At 37.8% G+C, this 20,481-nt stretch overlaps 1 protein-coding gene across 28 annotated transcripts in view; it reads left to right on the forward strand.

Moving 5' to 3' along the window:
- DLG2 (discs large MAGUK scaffold protein 2) overlaps positions 1–20,481 on the forward strand; it is a 2,236,304-nt gene that overhangs the window by 1,297,109 nt on the left and 918,714 nt on the right. For 3 of the 28 annotated variants that reach the window (XM_043451488.1, XM_043451498.1, XM_043451502.1), the window contains exon 1: positions 3,325–3,927. The exons of 23 other annotated variants lie outside the window; for them this stretch is intronic. In XM_043451488.1, coding sequence (XP_043307423.1) covers positions 3,619–3,927 — 309 coding nt within the window. In that variant the 5' untranslated portion in view covers positions 3,325–3,618. Of the gene's footprint in view, positions 1–3,324; positions 3,928–20,481 lie in introns of those variants that run through there. 2 more of the 28 variants (XM_043451494.1, XM_043451493.1) reach the window with 2 other exon arrangements.

Here is a 20,481-nt window from a genome sequence, read left to right on the forward strand (position 1 = left end):
TTTATTTAGCAATTCATCTTTGCTATTTATGTTTTATTAAAAAATCAAGCCAGGATTTTAGTTTTAAGCCCCTGCTTTAAAATGGGATTATATGAAATCATGTGTGTGAAACTTGAAAATGGTAAAGTACTATAGAATTTAAAGAATCTTCCATTCAAAAAAAAAAAAGTAAGGAAAAAAAAAACCCTGCTAATGGTTGTTCTATAGAGTCAGTGCGAGGTCAAAGAGAGGTCAGTAAGATATATCTCATCTAGGCATTGCCCTGTACACCATCTGCCCATGTTAAATCACAATGATAAGTAGGATGTAGACTTGTGCGCTGCTAATTCTTATTTTGCCAGACTTTCATGTCATCTTATGGTCATTACAGTTGACCAATTACAGTTGACCAAATTGAATTATCTTTAATTAGTAGGTCTGTCTCATATACAGTGGACTAGTTGGACATATTTATCTGTTTAAGTGGTCTGTCAGACTTGGAAAGCCAAATGTCATTTTTGAAGAGAAAAAAAAAATGGGGGAAGGGAGACAGAAGGTTAGAATTATTTTATATGTTTAAAGGGAAAGTATAATATCAATAGTCTTATAATATGTTTAATACAAGTTTACTATGGTCTTTAAGATCTTTGGAGGAAAGTAACATTAGTTATGCAATATATAATATTTATTTTTCTGTATAGACATGACATGCGGAGGTTATTAAAACAGAAATTCTACTGTCCTTGTGATGGGAAGAAATAGCTTATTCCAAAGAACTCATTCATAACAGATTTAGGTCCCTATGAAGATTTATAATATCTTTGCCAAGAAATGTTCTGTCTAGCTGCAAGCTGCACATGCAATTACAAAATTACAATAGATTCACACTGATTTACTCCTGTACAGATTGATTTTTTGTACTTGAGAGGCAAATAGATGAGAACAAGACATGTACTCGCTGAAGATGTGATGGGCCTTTGAGCAATGAAACCTTCCTGAAAAACTGGAGAAGCATCTGTGGTTAGATAAGATTGGAGAGAGCCAAACTTATCACTTCCTGACACTCTCATTTGCTGGGGTGATGGTATTACTATCTCACATCGGGTCCTACTGTACAGCCGTGCGTCACGGTGACACCAGATAAATATGAAGTTCTTTAGGGCCTTATTTAACCCAGAAGTTCATTCAGCCAGTATTCCTTGATTCAGTATTAAAAAAGAAATTAAAAAATGGGGGAGGGAAGAGAGAGTGAGGAAAGAAGAGGAAGAGAAAAAACCAAGATAATTTCCCGCCCCTTTTCTCACTGAGTGTCACACGATGATCTGTTTGCCGCAGTTCTGCTGTTTGTAGGTGTTGACATTGACTCCTTGTTTCTCTTTTGGAAAGAAATACCATTAATGCCGTTGTTGCATCTACCCAACAGTTCAAGTCTTTATGTTTTTGTGACAGATTTCCTTAATATTTCAAAGTCAACATGAAAGTTAACCTTAAAAAACAGTTTGTTTCTGAAGCATTGGTGAATCAAATCTTTTTTAAAGATTTTTTTTTTTTTATTCTTGGTTGTGTTGGGTCTTCATCGCTGTGTGGGGGCTTTCTCTAGATACAGTGAGTGGGAGCTACTCTTTGTTGCAGTGTGCAGGCTTCTCATTATGTGACTTCTCCTATTGTAAAGCATGGGTTCCAGCAGCAAGGACTTCAATAGTTGCATGTGGACTGGGTTGGGTTGTGGCACATGGGCGTAGTTGCTCCATGACATGTGGGATCTTTCTGGTGTCCCTTGCATTGCAAAGCAGATTCTTAACTACTGGATCACCAGGGAAGCCCTGAATCAAATATTATTTTCTGTTAGTCACCTATAAAACTGTTAGTCACCTCCTTCATTCCTCTACTCTTTCTTTCTGTTCATCCATCCAGAAGTGTATTTATCATAAGCCTGCTATGTACTGAGTAGGCAGTGTACTAGGTGCTTGGGGGAAAAAAAAATAGTCAATATTTTTAATGGAGACCCAGACCTGTCCTTTGAACTTACACATATGAGTCATTACTAATTATCAAAGGTGTTTTGAATGCTTACTGTGTCAGGCAAAGTTATCTACCCCTTGTACAGAATTTGGGAAAGGTCTCTTTGGGGCAGCTACATAAAAAGAGGAAACATTGCTCTTCTTTTAGGATTTTTATTTACAACAATGATTACTCCAGGGAGTCCTAGTGTTGAAATGTAGAATTTATTGTAATTATGACTTTAGAAACAAGAATCTTGTCAATTTAGTCAGAAATGAGGTTTACACTGCCCCAGCACCTAGTCAATTCACTGAGAAAGGTGGATCTGATGGCATCTGATGCTCTATAAATAAGAATTATATTCTGGGATTATATCATCTTTGTTTGGTGTTGCATAGATGGCAGTTTGCTTCTGAATTAAGCCAAACTTATTTTCTTAGGAATATGTGATAAGGACTAGACGTTTTGGCAATAGATATGGAAAGTTTCAAACAAAATAAAAACTCCAAGTGCTGTAGTAATTAGCCTTTCACTTTCCTGAAAATACTACATATGGCTTCTGCAGTCATACTAAAATTTTAAAACAATCATGTCCTCTTTGGAAGGCAATTGCTTTAAATTGGATAGATTTCACTCATGTTTCAGTGAAAGAATTTGAAAATTCTGTCTTTGGAAACCAAAATACTGGATGGCAGGATTGGATGTGTCTTTCACTTTAAAATGCAGGCTCTCTCTGTGGTGAATATATTTGTTGTGGTAAAGTATTTGAAAGGAAATCCTCAGAATAATTTGGGGTAAAGAAAAACACTGTGTTAGAATCAGCCAACCCCTCAGTTTTGAACTTTGAAAACTGCTTTATTTTGAATCAGAAAGGATTAATAATTGCTCATGGTGCAAAGAATCTATGTTTGGATTACAATATATAATCCTGTTCTAAGACACACTTCTGAATTTTAAAGGACTCCGGCAAAGTGCTGTGATCTCCGTGATTTTTCTGAATGAATCAGTGTTGAGTTACCTCAGGATTTCGGCCTGGGTCCTGGCAAATCTCTCTGTGAATAAGTGATTCCTGTAAACGCTGGGAATTCTTTCACAGGTTAACTTTCCCATCATCTGACACTGCTTATGCTATATTGCCTCAGCCTAGATACATCCTCTCTGGAAAGAAGGGTCCTGCTGGTCTGCTAAGAAGCTCTCTTTCCTGAGGTCTGGGTTTTGTGTGGGGGAATCAGCCAGGAGAGGGACAGGGCCAGCATGCCACATCGCGGGGAGCCTCTTCCCTGCGGGGCTCCATCCAAAAAGGGTCCGTAGCACGGTGTACAGTCTTGTAGCCCAGCTGTGTGGAGCATTGATTGCTTCTGCCTGGAGCAGGGATACTGTCAAGTTGCTCTGAGTTGAGTCATCTATTGACAAAGAGCTACCAGCCCGCAGATACCGCTGTGCGGAGCTGCTCCGGCAGCTCCCACCGCTCCCACGATGCCCTGCTCATAGCAGCTGTCAGAGATACTGAGGGATCCACGCAAGGGGGAGGGAAAAAAAAAGACAGACTTTTTACAACTGCCTGGAAGAAAGGGGGTGTGAGCTAGGAGGCATCCCCGTGCAGAGCTGCCCAGAGGCGAGGGTGGGCACCCTTGCAGTATGAACGCACACCTCACCAGGCAGCACAGCTGCCCCCGGGGCTCCGGGGGCACGGATGCGGGGAGGAGCGCGCCCACGCTGATCAGAGATGCTCACTGCGCGTGTGGCTGGCAGAGGAGTTCTCAGGGGCTCGGGTACACCTCCCAGACCATGCCCCCCTCGGGAGCGGGGGGCCCGGCTTCCAGCAGGACCAAGCTGGTCACCCTGTGGGACAGTGTGCGGAAAAGCCCCCGCAGGACGAGCACCAAGGGCAGAGGGGCTTGCGGGGAGCGCTGTGCGTGCCCGCATGGCTGGATCAGCCCGGCACAGGTGAGCCTTTCCCCGTGACTTTGCCTTGACGGTGGGTCGGGAGAAACCGAGAGCAAGTTGGGGTGGTGAGCATGGTTTGGAAACTTGGCCGAGTCTTCGTTGCTGACTCGAGGGTACGCTGGTGTGGTAAATGGTAGGCCAAGAAATCCTGTCGTTTTCAGAGGTGTCTGTGGGCTCACACCTCTGGGCGGCCTGGGAAAGGCAAGGGATGCCCCATTCAGTTTCTTGAAGTGACTTCTCCCGAGTTCAACTTCTCTAGTCCTCAGATGGTTTTACTATTCTGGTCATAGTCTTTCAGCCCCACTTTTACTGCTGATCACTGTTAACTTTTTCTATTCGGTCTAGCCGAGGTTTGTGTTTTGTTTTTAAGGAAGGAAGAGAAAATGAACTTTAATCAGATACTTTCCATCTCTTTAAATATAAAAGAACACTTATTTCTTTAGCTATGGGATGTGGTGATTTGAAGTATGCTATTCTAATTTTACTCTGATAATGCTGTATACCTTTTCAGTAATGGAGAAGAAAATGTGTTTCTACTTAATAAATTTATTTTATAAACAAAAGGATTAGAACTGGAAGCAAACTAGAGGGTGATTACACTCAGAATAAAATAATGAAACATTTCTTTTATTCATAGAAGCAATAAGGTGATTTATATTAAAAAGCACAACTCATATTCCCCTGTAACATATTTCTGAAGCAGATGTGCAGAATCCTTTAATTTGATTCCTAGCTTATTCTTGCCCCAAACCACTAGCATTTTACCAGAAGTGAGATTAGCTCATTTTTTTTCCTGCCTCCATCCAGAAGAGGGAAAACAACTTCCTGTAAATACTATAAAATATAAATAAAATGCACCTGTAATCATTGCCATAAATATAGAATTCCACTTGTAAATATTCATTGAAAAAAGAAAAGCTGTGTTTGAAGAAAAATGCTTTCTTGATTTTAAAATGATTTTAGCATAATTAAGAAGTGGATATTGATCATGAGTAAAATGTTGTGGTCTGAGAGGTGTAGAGAATATTCCAATTTTAATATTATTTTTTAAAGTACTTGTAAGAATATATCACTAAATCTTAAAGCTGTAGTTACATATACATGATTGTGTATATAGCTTTTGATGCATTAACATCATGCATTTCAGCATCTGGGTTTAAATTAAGCATATATTGTCATTTTAGAATTAAACTAGTTCAGCTTGAAATAGAGCTCGATGTTTGGAAACTTTTTTTTTTTAAGTTAACGTGAATTCCAAACTGAGTACACAGCCTTGACAGTTTTGAAGTCTCTATATATTCTTTTCCGATACATGTGTTTACATGTCTTTAACCTGTATCTCTTAATTGATTAGGTTTGAGTCTCTGTGTCAGGCTTACATAGGCAGAGAAGACAAATGCATCTAGCTTATGGATTTTGCACAGAGCAGTATGTGCAAACATACTTTACTGTTATAATTCTTTTATCCAAGATGTTATAAACTTTTCATAATTTCTCAAAGCAAAATCTCTAATAGTATAATAACTGTGCTCTAAAAATCTTGGTACATTTTTCATAAACCAAGGGAAACTTTTCCCTTCTCTGGTTTTTAACAAAGTCAGCCTCCTACTTGCTTAAATTTATAGTCATTTAGTGCTTTAAAGATTGAAATAGACTCTGCAATGATAGTTAAAGTAGCATATGAGATAGTGGCATATGAGAAGGCAATAAAATGAGACAGCCACTGTCTCCCATTATTCTTTGCATACACGTTTCTATACATTTTTTTCTCTTATTCACATGTACTTTATCAATTGCTAAAAGGAGTTATCCCCAAATAATGAAGAACCAGTAACATATCTCTGAGGGTCTTCAATGTCATAACACTCTTCTATTACCTGTTTCTTCCACCCTTTTACCATCTGAGTCCTAAAAATGTGCTACATCAGATTGATCAGTCTCTCTTCATTCCAATCCCATGCCCATTCAAATATATTATGTTGAGTATTTTTTAATGTGTCTGTATATGCACATGTACATAGATTTTAATGTATTTATTTAAATATCTATATAATGCCTAACTACTTGTATATATTAACATATTTTCATGTGTATATAGTTACATATATACATGCATATGCATATACACACATAAAAATTAAAGTTCTATGTTATTCTTTTTGCTCCTAGAAATTTCTAGCTGTTCTTAACATTTTTCCTCTCTGTATTAAGTATAGTTCCTTTACTTTCAATAGGTACTCAGAAATGATGCTCTATGTATGTATATATATGTGTGTGTGTATGTGTGTATTCATGTATATAACTATTTACATATGCATCTAAAAATATATCTAATACTTGAAATAGATGTGTGTATGTACTATATGCCCATGTAAAGTATCACGGAAACATGTGTTTGTGTGTATATGTGTCCATTAAAACAAAGTCTGCTTTGAGAATTTTTGGATACTATTTTTACCCCTTAAATTAACTTACGATATCCTGTGAAATGTTTTAAAATACAGGATAGAGGCTAGTGACAGAAAACATTAGATTTGTTGATAAGGCAGAAAGAAGGCAAGTGCCCATTTGAGAGTTGCCTGGGGACCCATGTGTGGCGCAGCGCGTGCCTGAGGGCTACTGAGCGTCTGGGAGCTGGATCCTGCCCTTGGAGACAGCCGCTCTATTATGTGGAAATCGGCAGTGTGATTTCCCGCCACTGTAACACAGGGCCTTGGTCACGACTTGAGTTCCTCCCAAGGCTCTTGGCCAAGCTCCTATTATTTGGGGTGCTGTGTGCTAACAGGACTTTGTCATTATGTTACTCCTAAGCAGGAATAAAACCAGCTTCTGTCCGTTCTCAAAGAAGTTTTCACTCCATTTGGATCTATAGAGTTAATATAACCATAATAATATGTAAGAAAATGGAAAATGATTGTATCCAGAAGTGAGTTCTAGAATGCAAGATAATAGTATTGGCCTTGGAGGGGAAAATGTGCCCATTGCTGTTTATGTGGTGTTTGTCCCCAGAGCAGAGTGGTCTGGGGAGGCAGCCCAAAACAGCGAATACTCAGAGACCAGGCGGGTGTTTGTTCTTTATTCACTCATTCTTCATTTGTTTATTCAACTATCATTTCCTGAGTGTCTACTATATGCCACTCTGTCAGACTCTGTGGATATAATAGGAAACAAAGCAATGTAGATAAGACCCCTGCCGTTATGGAGCTCACGACCTACAGTGGCATACAACACTTAACAAATGTATCATTATATATGCAGAATCATAGCATCATTAATCAGAATTTGGAAGTGAAGCAAAGTTCAGTGGACAGCTGCAAATTCCATAGTAAGTGTATATTCAAGATAGAGAAGGACCACAAAGGAGTTAGAGGGAAAGATCCTTTTTTAAAAGATACTGTGGCGCTCTATGCCTGGATTTTCTGTTTGTAAAATTAGGATAAAAATAGTACTTAACTCACAGGATTGTGGTGAGGAATGATTAGCATAGTATATGTAAAGCACTCAGCACAGTGCTTACATCTAGTAGAGACTCAATAAATATTTATGGAGTGAATGAGTGAATGAATAAATCATAAATCCACAATAAAAGTTCTCTACTATTAACCTATTCCTTCATTCATTTTATCTGTTTTTCTTGGAAGAGAAGGGAGGTAATCAGTGAAGACCTTGCAGAGGTAGTGACACTCGGACTGAATTGAATTAACTCTTGAAAAAAAAAAAACATGTGTTTATCAAGTGGGCAAAGAGAGATATGCTTTGGGGGCAAAGAGAACAAATGTCAAAACACATGGAACACCCTGGTGCCTTGTGGAACTGCTCCCACCTCTGTCTGCCCATGCAGAAATGGGCGGGGGGTGAGCCTTGATGAAAATTCTGCTGGGTTGGCAGCGTTGAGCCCCCACAGGGTTTGAGATCTCTGCCTCTCTGTGTTTGGCCTTATGGTCAAAGAACGCTCCCAGGCCTCAGTTTCTCTGAAAGTGTTGCTCACTCAGTCATGTCCAACTCCTTGAGACCCCATGGACTGTAGCCCCCCAGGCTCCTTGGACCATGGAATTTTCCAGGCAAGAATACTGGAGTGGGTTGCCATTTCTTACTCCAGGGGATCTTCCCGACCCAGGGATCGAACCTGTGTCTCTTGCATCTCTTGCATTGGCAGGCAGATTCTTCACCTCCAGTGCTACCTCTGTGTCTAAGAAAATTGGTTTTCCTAAACGAACCTCTGTATCTCTTCCGAAACTAATGTTCTGTGGCTCTCTCATCTGACATCCATTAATTAATAAGAAGCACTTTAGAAAGGATTTATTCTTTTAGAGCTGGATAATCCGAAGTGTGAACTTACTCTCTGTGACCTCACTTGCTTAACCTCTTTGAGGCTCATTTGTCCTTTCTGTAAAATGTAGAATGATACTATCATGTTGCAGTAAACTGTAATAAGAATTGAAAGTACCCTATAGTAAGAGCCTGGCACGGGCATTTGGCACACAGGATTCGATCACTTAAAGAAATGGTAGCTGTGATGAGTAGTGGTATCCAAATTAAGTTTTTTAACCTGAAGAACATTATCCATCTAATTATCAGTATTGTGGTCCCCTCATTAAAATGTCTAGCTTGTCCACTGAATCTTCTGATGTCTCACTTACACTGATGAAGGTTAGGCTAGGCAACTGCCCAGAAACACTGGGCACAGTACCACATGATGACGGGATAACATTTTGTCCTCCAGGATTCTCAGAGGGTTACAATTGTGTCCACTACGAAAAAAAAATCCTGTAAAATAGAGTCATATTGATGAACTAGCATTTTCGTCAGCTTGTATTCAGAGGTAGGTGATGTTAGGTTTTCTCAGTAATGTATTCCTGGAACAACTGCATTTGAAGTGTTTCGCCCAACTCTGTAAATCTTTCCTAATAGTCCCTCTATAGCTCCTCCAGAAATAGCAGTTTACAGGAACTTGAGAGCAGAGAATTTTTCAGTCCAAGGAGTAGGGTTGCCTAGGCTGAAATCTCAGGCTCAGCTTATGCCCTGTCCGAAAAGATCTGACAGTTTGTTTGAACTCTGGGCTGCTGCTACTGATTCCTTCCATAGAGAGTCCCTTAAGGAAGACTAAGACTTTTTCACCTTTGGAAAACACCAGCAGTCTCCAGGCAAGGGAAGAATAAGAGGTATCACAGAAGGAATGAAAGCTCTGAGCCTTCCTTAGGCAGATCTGAAGCTCAACACTCCTGGCACCCCGGCTTCTGGACGCTGACATCAGCAGAACAGTCTTACTAGGGCGGGACAGGAGAGACACAGTACAGAGGGCGGAAAAGAAAAGAGCAAAGATGGCAATTTTTACCGAGCACTCACAATGCCCACCATGCATGAAGCATTGTGCTAGGGTCTTTACATTAATCATTTCTTGGAATTCTTTCAAAAACACTAAAAAGAGTGGTGCTGTAATTCCCATTTTTGAGATATGGAAACTGAGGCCAAAAGTAACTTGCTCATGTTACTGACAAAGGCATGCCTGATAAAGGCAGAAATAGTTTCAAGTTCTATCGAGCTCCTTAACCTTTCTGCCACATCCTACAGAAAGACCTATTTGAGGTACAATTGAAGATAGAGTACCCTCAGGGACTTCTTTAATTCTTTAATTCGAATGGAAATTTCTTTAAGGAATTGGAATGCTTTATGAGGTTGGTTGGACTGCCACCTCCTAGCAGAAGCCCAGATATCCCCATTCTATTTCATTTTCTGGTCTCAAGAAGTCTGAGTTGGTTGAACCCTTAAAGAGCCCTTTGCCCTCTGGTTAAGAACTATGCTGATTGAAGCAGTGGAGTCAATTCCCACAGTACTGATACGCAACTAAGGCGTTTATCTTAGAGAGACCACAGCATCGGTGGTTGTTTGCAAATAGAATTCCGTCTTGCAGTATTTGTGGTAAGGAATCAGGAACCATGTTTTCTAAACTTACTATAAGTAGAAAATAGGAGTATTGTAGAGACTGTCTTACTTAAGTCCAGGAATATCATCTCACATTGCTGAATGAAGGTGAATATCATGCACAGTCTACCTACCTATGCATCTATTCTGCCAGGAATCAAATATCTCCCATATAGATGGTGGGGTGTGTGTATGTTTGTATATATACACACATATATATACGCCATTTCCATTGGCTATCCTCTTCATTTTTTTTAATATTGTTTTTATCTTTTACAAATGTAGTGTCACTTATTTTACCCTCCATTCTCTACATTCATTCCTTTAATTTCCTAAGGGCATGTGTATATGTGTGTGTGTGTGTGTGTGTGTGTGTATAAATCATGTCAGAGCTGGATGGGGATTTAGAGGTCATCTACCATATTTTCCAAAGAACCTGAAACCTACGTACTGTCATTGTCAGTCCTTTTAACATTCCTGAAACCTAGAAAAGTTAAAAGACTTGCTCAAGGTCATTCAGTTTGTGGCAGGATCGGCCAGTGTCTGAACTCAGGATTCTTTTTACTGTTTCAAGCAGCTTTCCCTCTCTTGGCCCTTACTTGCTCCTCTCTGTGAAGTGTAATTACTGACAGAAAATTATTTAGCATGCAATTTGTTGATAATGCAGTGTTGGACATTATGCAAAAAATTGCATAAACCTAATTTGTACATTCTTATAATTCAGACCACAGTCCCCAGAGAGATAAGGAGAGAGACAAGCCATTAGAAGTCATTTTAAAAATGCATGAGGGACTTAGTTACTGATAACGACAGGAAAGTGATGCTGGCATTTAGGAGAAGGGGCCAAGGATGCTGAATGCACTATAATGTGCAGAGCAGTCCTGTACGATAATGACCCCATACACTACATAGTTTTTAACATTTCATATTCTTGTTTTTTTTTTAATTTTCTAAAGTCAAATTCAACTTTATAGACAAAGTGTTTTCTGAAAAGATTTAATAATAATTTAATATTCTAGGAATGTAACTCCTGTGTAAATCAAGGAATCATTGCACTTTGTTCTGTTAGGAATTTTATCAGGATTTGATTCCTAGTTTGGAAAATCCCTTCTTGAGCAATATTTCTGCTCCTGATACTTACGCCATCAATACACCTCGCCTGTATCAGTTTACATTTCTAAATGTCACCTACAAATATGTAGTAGAAGAGACTTGAAGATCCTTTTTATAGATATACAACCAAAAGATTTTGAATAGGTAGCAACTCATGAAATATAAATATTTCATCAAATTTAAGTAATGTTTTTAAAAAATATTTCATTCGATTGCCATACCATATATTTATTTTTAAAATGTTTCACACAGTAAGAAATCTGTTTTGTGAAAATTGTGGGAAATTATTTATTTTAGAGGTTCCTGGTGTTTGCAGTATTACTTTGACGTTGTCGAGAAGGTTATTTATACTCAATTTCCCTCTAAGTACTTAGGAACCTGGGATTTATTAATATATATTCCCTATTCCTCATTTTTTATCAAAGGATAGAGTTCCAAGATCTGTTGAAGTACTAGAAATCAAATCAAATGCATACCTTTACATGAGGGGAAGTTCCAAGTAGGGATAGAGAGAGAATGATTGATATGTAAGTAGGCAGGCAGATAAACTTCCCCAGCAGCCTGCCCTATAATAAAATAGGGAATTATTTTGACACTGAAGTTATAAAGTCCAATTTATTTGCAAAACTATGACTTTTTGCTTTTTCCTCTTTAACCACCAGCAATCTTGCTAGATTATCTACATTTCAGCTAAATTATTTCCTTTGCTGCATTATATGCAAATCCATTATTACTTCTTCCAACACTAATTTTCAATCTAAGAGCCATCCTATGTCTGTTCTTTTGCTGTGCTTCATGTAGGATATAACTGGTCTCTTTATTCCATTTAAATCTAAATTTATTCATTATAAATACATGCCATTATTTGACTACTTTCTTACATTTTCAAGTATAGTTGGGTTCACAAATTGCCATATTGAAAACATATTATTTTAATATAAAGTACTTTCTTTGTATTTCTTCTTTTACTTCAGTTAGGCATTATTTTAAAAATACGTAGGCAGTTGTATTATCCATGAATTTTATTTCAGATAGATAAAAGGTATTGTAAAATATATACTATAAAATGGAAAAACTGAGTAAAATTGAGAACACTGGTTAGATATTTGAAATTGTTATGTGTCTTGTTACATGTGTGCATTTAGCTTGTCTTCCAACTAGACCACAAGTCAGCAAAGTATAGCCTTCAGGTCAAACCCAACTTGCTACCTGTTTTTGTATAGCCTCTGAGCCAAGAATTTTTAAAAATACTTTTGGTAGCTGAAGAAAAGAAAAACAATAAACTTAGTATAGTTTTGTGAAAATGATGTGACATCCCAATTATACTATCTATAAAGAAAGCTTTATTGGAACACAGCCATGCTCATCTGTTTACATATGATCTATGGCTACTTCGATGCTGCAACTGCAAAGTGAAGTTGTTGAAATACAGGCTGTAGGGCCAGAAAGCCCTAAAATATTTACTGTCTGACTCTTTCTAGAAAGTTTGCCAACCTCTGCAATAGAATTTCAGCTTTCTATTTTCTTCTAATGTAATGTCCCATTCTGCCTAACAAAAACCTATCTTATTTAAAAATCTGCTTTAAGCACCCTCCTCTTTAATCCCTTCCAGCCAGTTTTAGTTCCCCAAAACTCTTAGTGGTGTCCTGCACAGTTAGCAGTTACCTGGCATGTGGTTGGTTGTTTCTTTCTCAGTATCCTGATCAGAGAGTGAAAGTTTCCTCATAGACCTAACTTACAGTCTCCAGCTGTTCAGTCATCTCTTTTTGACAATTTTTTAGTATCGTTATTAAGTTATGTTTTTGGACCTAGACTTCTCGGCTGCATTGGTGACTGTGGAGAGGAAAGATGGGATCGTTTCTACCTTTATGTCTAGCTGGTGGTCATGCACAATTCACCTGTCACATTGTTTCACTGTTACTAAGAAGTGTCCAGGTCACTAAGCTGAATTTAATGAGAACACAATCTATTTGTTTATCCTTGTTTCCCCAGTAACCCATCCTGCAGCAATAGGTCAGTTTGCTATAATCAATCAGTAGATTCATTTCTGAATGAATTTTAGCACGGGGCCTTGTATATAAAGGTTTTAAATTTTGAATTTGATTTATTGTTGTTATTATTACTCATTATGCAAGTGCCTTAAGATCAAGAGTGACATCTTCTGCCCTTTAAGTAGCTCTATGTAATAACAAACAGATTTGAACCAAAAGTTTTTAGCATAGATTCATCATTTTGCGTATTGGTCTTGTTTTTAGTTAGACTCAGATTCTTCTTTTTGGTGGTGCTCGTGAAATATGGGAATCGCACTGTTCAGAAATTATGTTCTGCCTTCAAGTGGGTCATGCCGTTCAGTGATGGAAGGTACTGACCTGCACTCTGAGAGGACAAGCAGAAAAAGAAAATCTGATTGTACATTTTCTTTGTCTTATTTAGGAGTCACTTGCTCTTTAAAAGGTTGAAATAATGTTTGAACTACTATTTTATAATTAGTTTTTGTACAGTCTCTGGTAGACTGCATGACCTTTTTTCTCCATCATTTTCATCATTAAATATAAGTGCTCAGAGTAGAGTAGTTGGCATCACACATTAAAAATCCATAACTGAACACATTTGCACTTTATTCTGATAGGCTGTGTGATTTAGTTAGTGGGCAACCTTGTTATAGTTTTTCAGTAATTACTTTTAAAGTGAATGGAATTTAAAATTATATAAATAATTCCTAGATTTATACTACATTTTAGAATGATTAACAAATATATCTGCCTATGTCAGACTGGAAAAATAGTCTTAGAAAATGCTTTCTGATTCTGTTTTTATAATGGTCATTCATTTCTCTGATATTTTATTTGTTCTCCGTCACACATATTATTTCACTTAACTGCAATGTTTTAGGTTTTTTTAAGACTGTATATATATTTTATAATGGTTTGACTTCAAATATTTTTTAATAAAAATAAAGGCTAAGTGGATAACCATAAATTCTCTTAGTTTAACAGTGAGCATTTATACTACTTGTTAAAAATAATTTTATTATTTGGTTTTGATGTCCACAAGTCTGTTCTCTACTAGGTTCATCAGTACCATTTTTCTAGATTCCAAATATATATGCATTAACATACGTTACTTGTTTTTCACTTTGACTTACTTTACTCTGTATAAGAGGCTCTAGTTTCATCCACCTCACTACGACTGATTTGAATTCATTACTGTTATGACTGAATAATACTCCCTTGTGTGTATGTACCACATCTTCTTTATCCATTCATCTGTCAGTGGACATCTAGGTTGCTTCCATGTCCTGGCCATTTTAAATACTGCTTCAGTGAACATTGGGGTACATGTGTCTTTTAAAATTGTGGTTTTCTCAGGGCATATGCCTAGGAATGGGATTGCGGGGTCATATGGTAGATTTATTGCTAGTTTTTCAAAGACCCTCCATACTGTTTTCCACAGTGACTATATCAGTTTACATTCCCACCAACAGTGCAGGAGGGTTCCCCTTTCTTCACATCCTCTCCAGCATTTATCGTTTGCAGATTTTTGATGATGACCATTCTGACTGGTGTGAGATGATGTCTCATAATAGTTTTGATTTGCATTTGTCTAATTATGAGCAGTGTGGAGCATCTGTTCATATGTTTATTGGTCATCTGTATGTCTACTTTGGAGAAATGTCTGTTTAGGTCTTCTGCCCATTTTTTGATTGGGTTGCTTGTTTTTTTCTGATATTGAGCTGTGTGAGCTGCTTGTATATTTTGGAAATTAATCCTTTGTCAGTTGCTTCATTTGCAATTATTTTCTCCCATTCTGAGGGTTGTCTTTTCATCTTATTTATAGTTTTCTTTGCTGTGAAAAAGCTTCTAAGTTTTATTAAGTCCCATTTGTTTGTTTTTATTTCCATTAATCTAGGCGTTGGGTCAGAGAGAATCTTGCTACATTTTATTTTTGACATAATTTTTAGTGACTACCAAATGTCACAGTTTCTACAAAAACGCATGCCATTGGACATTTAGATTATGGTATTATTATTATTGTTAATATAAATAACACTGAAGTAAGTGTTGGTATACATAAACCTTTGATCAGTTTTCTCATGAGGATACATTTTCAGAGAAAGAATCAGTGAGTCAAGGGTGTAAATGTTTTTCGGCTTATAATGTTAGTCATTCAGTCATTTTTTTATTCAACAATTAATTATTGAACAGTTCCCACATGCCGAAACACTGTGTTAATCAATGCAGACATAATGGAAAACAAAAAAAGATTGATTCCTGCCCCATACAGCTTAGTTAATTGCCAAATTGCTTCTAAAAGAACTTTACAAGTTTATAGTCCTCCCATTTGAGGAGTGTGAAATTATGTCTTTCCTCCTGTACTCTTGATAGTTTTATCTTTATAAAAAACAATATATAAATTTGGTAAGTTAAAAATTTCATATCATTGCTTTTTTATTTGTTTTCATTAGTTAATGATCATGAATACTTTTCATGTGATTGCAGTCATTATTAGACACTATTACAGCGTTTTCTGGGCTTCCCAGGTGATACAGTGGTAAAGAATCCACTGACAATGCAGGAGATACAAGAGTTTCTAGCCCTGGGTCAGAAAGATCCCCTAGAGTAGGAAATAGCAACCCACTCTAGTATTCTTGCCTGGAGAATTCCAAGGACAAAGCAGCCTGGTAGACGATAGTCCATGGGGTCCCAAAGAGTCAGACAGGACTGAGCATGCACACACACACACACACACATGCACACACACACACGCACAGACACACAGACACACACACACAGACACACTCATAACATCTTCTATAACACCTAGTATAATAATAATACCCAGTTGGTGATTTAATATATGCTTGATTTATTGACTGGATGGATGTTAGGATGGACGGCTAGAAGGAAGGAAAGATATACAAGTAGCTCAGGAGTTTCTGTTTACAAGTCCTGGTAGGAGAAATTTCCACCTTCCATAAATAGAGCAGGGTAGCTCTTAACCATCCTCATTGCTTCTGTCACATCATTGTAACTCTTCCTCATGTCTGTTCTAGGGAAGGAGAAGAGCTGAATGTTCTTTTTTTCACACTGGTGTAGGTGAGCAAGATTGAACTGAGTGACAGGTGAAAAGGTAATTAGTACAACAGATAGAAGTAGACAGACCTTCTGACTATGTCAATAGAGAATTTGCTGAGGAGTGCTGCTGGGCATTAAATTGACAGGAAGTGATGTTGAAGAGGAGAAGTGATCTAACAGATCAGATGGGAAGGGAAATATTCTGTAAATGTCATGCCTATCTTATAGTATATTTATATATGCTTAAGAGTTCTATGAAATTTGTATATAGACGTATTCAGGGTCCACATATTTTAAAATGCAGGCAGTCTGCCCTGAAGGTCAAAGCCATATCTTAGAATGATGGTATGAAGTTGTATCCTTTAAAACCACACCAATTTTACATTGCTGAAACCAATATTTAGAATTAAAGTTACATACCCAACAAGTCTGTGAACTCCTCTTATCAAAGATGGGCACCTTCTAACTGTTCTAAAAAAAAATCGTGAGGTCAGCCTATCAGTAATATGAGGGCAGCTGTTTTCTGTTACAACAGAGTACATTCATTTTCAAAGGACTGAATGGAAAAGTGACAGAAAAATAGATGGAGGATTGTAACTATAAGTAGATTAAGGCTTTCCAGGTGGCTCAGTGGTAAAGAATCCCCCTATCAATGCAGAAGACTCAGGTTTGATGCCTGGCTTGGGAAGATCCCCTAGAGTAGGGAATGGCAACCCACTCCAGTATTCTTGCCTGGAGAATCTCATGGACAGAGAAGCCTGCAGGCTACAGTCCATGGGGTCACAAAAGAGTTGGACACAACTTAGTGACTGAACAACAACAAAGTAGGTTAAAGACAGGAAATCTTGAGTTTATTAAAAAGCCTAGCATAATTGGGAGTTGCTTGTAGGCTTGTAATTATTAATTTTTGACTCAATTATTAATTGAGTCAAAAACAGGTATGAGTTGACTTTATGATCCCCATCCCTTTCTGTGCAGAAGCTTTAGACCATTTTTCACTACTTGTCTTTCCTACCTGGACTGCTCTCAAACCTCTTTTATAATTAACTCAGTTTACCATGTCAGAAAATCAGGAAGTCATCTCTAGCTGCATTACCTTTTTAACTCACTAATTAATTGATGACTAATTGATATAATATAGGAGATGGCAACCCACTCCAGTGTTCTTGCCTGGAGAATCCCAGGGATGGGGTCACACAGAGTCGGACACGACTGAAGTGACTTAGCAGCAGTAGTGGGCTTCCCAAGTGGCTCAGTGGTAAAAATCCGTCTGCCAATATAGGAGACACCGGTTCGATCCCTGGGCTGGCAAGTTCTCCTGGAGGGGGAAATGGAAACTCACTCCGGTATTGCCTGGAAAGTCCCATGGACAGAAGAGCCTGGTGGGCTACAGTCCATATGGTTGCATAGAGTCAGACACCACTCAGCACACATACAACAACAACAAATTGATATGTAGAATTCTTTCAAATATTTTCATATTTTACACCCCCATTCTCAGTGCTTGATATAGATGTGCACTATCACTCACATAAGCTATTTGCAAAAGCCAGTGGCCTCCCAGATACCTTCCATCCATTCGAAGTGTTTTTATTGCCAAATTTATGTTTACACTCAGTTCCATTCACATCACTTATTGATGTAAATAATTTAACAACTTCAGATCATTTAAAGTAGTGCTTCACTTTAAGTGTACTCTAACTTCTGGAGAAGGCTAGTATGTCTGAAAATGTTAATGAATGGCCTCTTGGAATTAAACATGTTAAGCAATTGTTTATTTTTTAATTGTAGGGTTTTTCAAAGCCTGTGGGGTTTTCTATCTCCCAAAGGCATGTAAAGCGTGCAGCACATTTCTTAGATGTGTGTAATGATTAAATTCCTTTTTCATGGATACATCTTTACCAGCATCTCACGAAACACAGGTTGCCAAATACTAGTTTACAAAATAAAACTTGTTTCCCTAGCAAAGCTTGCAAGTCAGTCTTCAGTTTGGCCCCAGCCTGCGTTTCCATCTCCATCTCCAGCCGCTCCTATTGTGTTCTGGTCACACCCAGTCATTCACTGTTCCTGATTCCCGGAAGCCACCATGCAGTCTCCTGCCAAATCTTTCCTCATGCCTCACTCTGTCTCCAGTGACTTTCCCTGTCTCTGTGTTTGATAAAATCCCATTTATCATTCAAGGATCATCTCAAATGTTCTCTTCTTTAAGCTTCCCTTTCTCCGTGCTTCCACAGAATGTGGTATACACACCAACTCTTCACTTAGCATTGTGATTTCTCACTGTCTGTTTCATCTACCATATTGGAAGCTTTGAGAGAATACAAACTATGCCTTATTTATTTCTGCCTCTTAGGATAAGGCCTGACATATTTTTTTGAATAACTGAAAGAATGATATCTTTAAAAAATCGGTGAAGTATTGTATTAGGCCTATTGTATTAGTATTGTGTTAGGCAAGACACGCTGGACAAGTACTTCTTTAGGTAATAAATACTGTGATCAGGTCCCTGGATCCTGTGTTTGTCTCTCTTAAATCCCAGATAACAATTCTGATAAGTGTCCAGAGGGAATGGGACTAAGAAGCTGACTCAGATTGGCTAAAATATACCTTTTATATGACATCAAATTAAGAAGAAAATCATTGCAGTGAAAAATACAATTGTCAGATGAATTGAAACACCCATGACCATAAAAATTCATCTGTTTATTCATTCACAAAGATTTATTAGTCTATTGATGCTCAGACCTATTCTAGAAAGTTGAAAATATAGCAAGAAATACAGTTGGCAATATTTGGAGCTTATATCGATAAATAAATGAAGTTAACAAGCAAACAAAGACGACTTCAGATGGTGGCATACTATTAAAAAATAAACTATGACAAAGTGACATGGAAGATAGGTTGGTGGAAGTGGGGCTTCCTTAGATAAGACAGTAAAGACTTAATGAGGAGGAGAGACTTCCTTGATATTTAAAAGATGAAAATACAAAGAGAAGAATGTCATGGCGATCTTCACGTGGCGTTACAAATAAAATAATAGCATGTTCAAGGACACTGTGGTAGGAACAAGTTTGATATGTTCCTGCAACAGAAGAGGGTGAGTGTGGAGAAAAGAGAATATGAAGAGGAGGAAGGGCAGGGATGGAGGTTGGAGCGGTAAGGACAGGTCATATGGACTTTGGAGAGTATGGGAGTGAATCTGAGTTTTATTCAAAGCTCAACAAGAAGCCATTGGCTTATGTTAAATAAAGACATGACATCATCTAGTGTACATAGTGAGATGAGCTAGGGAAGGGAAGGGCACTAGTTAGAATGTTGTAGAATAGTATTTCCAAAGGAGAGATTTATGGCGGCTTGACCGAGCAGCTGTGGATCCACTATATGAGTTGAGGACCTATTCTGTGCGTAGAACAAAAAGGTGGAGTAACTAGTGCCGGAATACTTGAGGTAGATAAGAAAAATAAAAGACGTCAAGGGTAAATTTCAAGGGTACTGGACTTCTTTCTTTGGGGAAGGTCAAGCCACCTTCAATGTTCATTAAGTATTTGATCTCAAATATTCAGACTCCTTCCCACTGCGTAGGGGCCTGGATTGGCAAATGAAGCTTAACTCTCTGATTTCCCTTTTTCTGTGCTTTCCTTCTTTCTGGGTGATATAATTTTTCTTTAGAGTGAATAATATGGTTAGTTCTGCTGGTCTGAGTGGTCTTTCATTCCCTTAAGGTTACTTTGCATGTCTGAGTTTTGGTCTTATTAGAAGGAGCATAATTTACCTCATATTTAATTCGGAAATTGCAAGGGTATCTTAAAGTCCCCAAATACTGATCACAACTTAATAGATCATGGCCCACCAAATATCTGATCTTGACCCCCTTCTTCCTCTTCAGGTCTAATCTTGACCCCACTCTAATATTTTCATGAGAAAAATATTCGGGATTTAATACAATTGAATACGTTGGATAAAGAAATAATTGAAGAGGGTCATCAGGTAAAGAGACTTTAGATGAGATACCAAGGAGAAAGGAATCATTTGACCCTAATGAAAGTATTTTCATTTTTTAGAGCATATGGTTGAAGCATATGGTCTCCTTGCCCCCTTTTATCTTACTTTTCATTTGAACTATGAAATCACGAATATATCCCTGGAACACCACTTATTGGGTTTATTAGACATTGCCCCAAATATGAAGGAGAAATTATATAGGATATTGAGACCATTTAAAATGGAATCTTGTCTCAGTTTCTTACCATTAAACTTCAAATAACAAAAGAGTGTCATAGGCATATGTTCATTCTGAATCTTTAAGAGTTGATGCTGGTTATGTTGCTAATTAAATTCCAAAATGATTTTGAAAAATGAAACATTTTTCTCAGAGTTACTCTTCCTTTAATCCTCAGTTTGATTTCAAGACAGTAATGTGTGAGTTTTATTTTGGGGAATTAAC

Source organism: Cervus canadensis, chromosome 29, assembly GCF_019320065.1.
Source record: "Cervus canadensis isolate Bull #8, Minnesota chromosome 29, ASM1932006v1, whole genome shotgun sequence".
Taxonomy (NCBI): domain Eukaryota; kingdom Metazoa; phylum Chordata; class Mammalia; order Artiodactyla; family Cervidae; genus Cervus; species Cervus canadensis.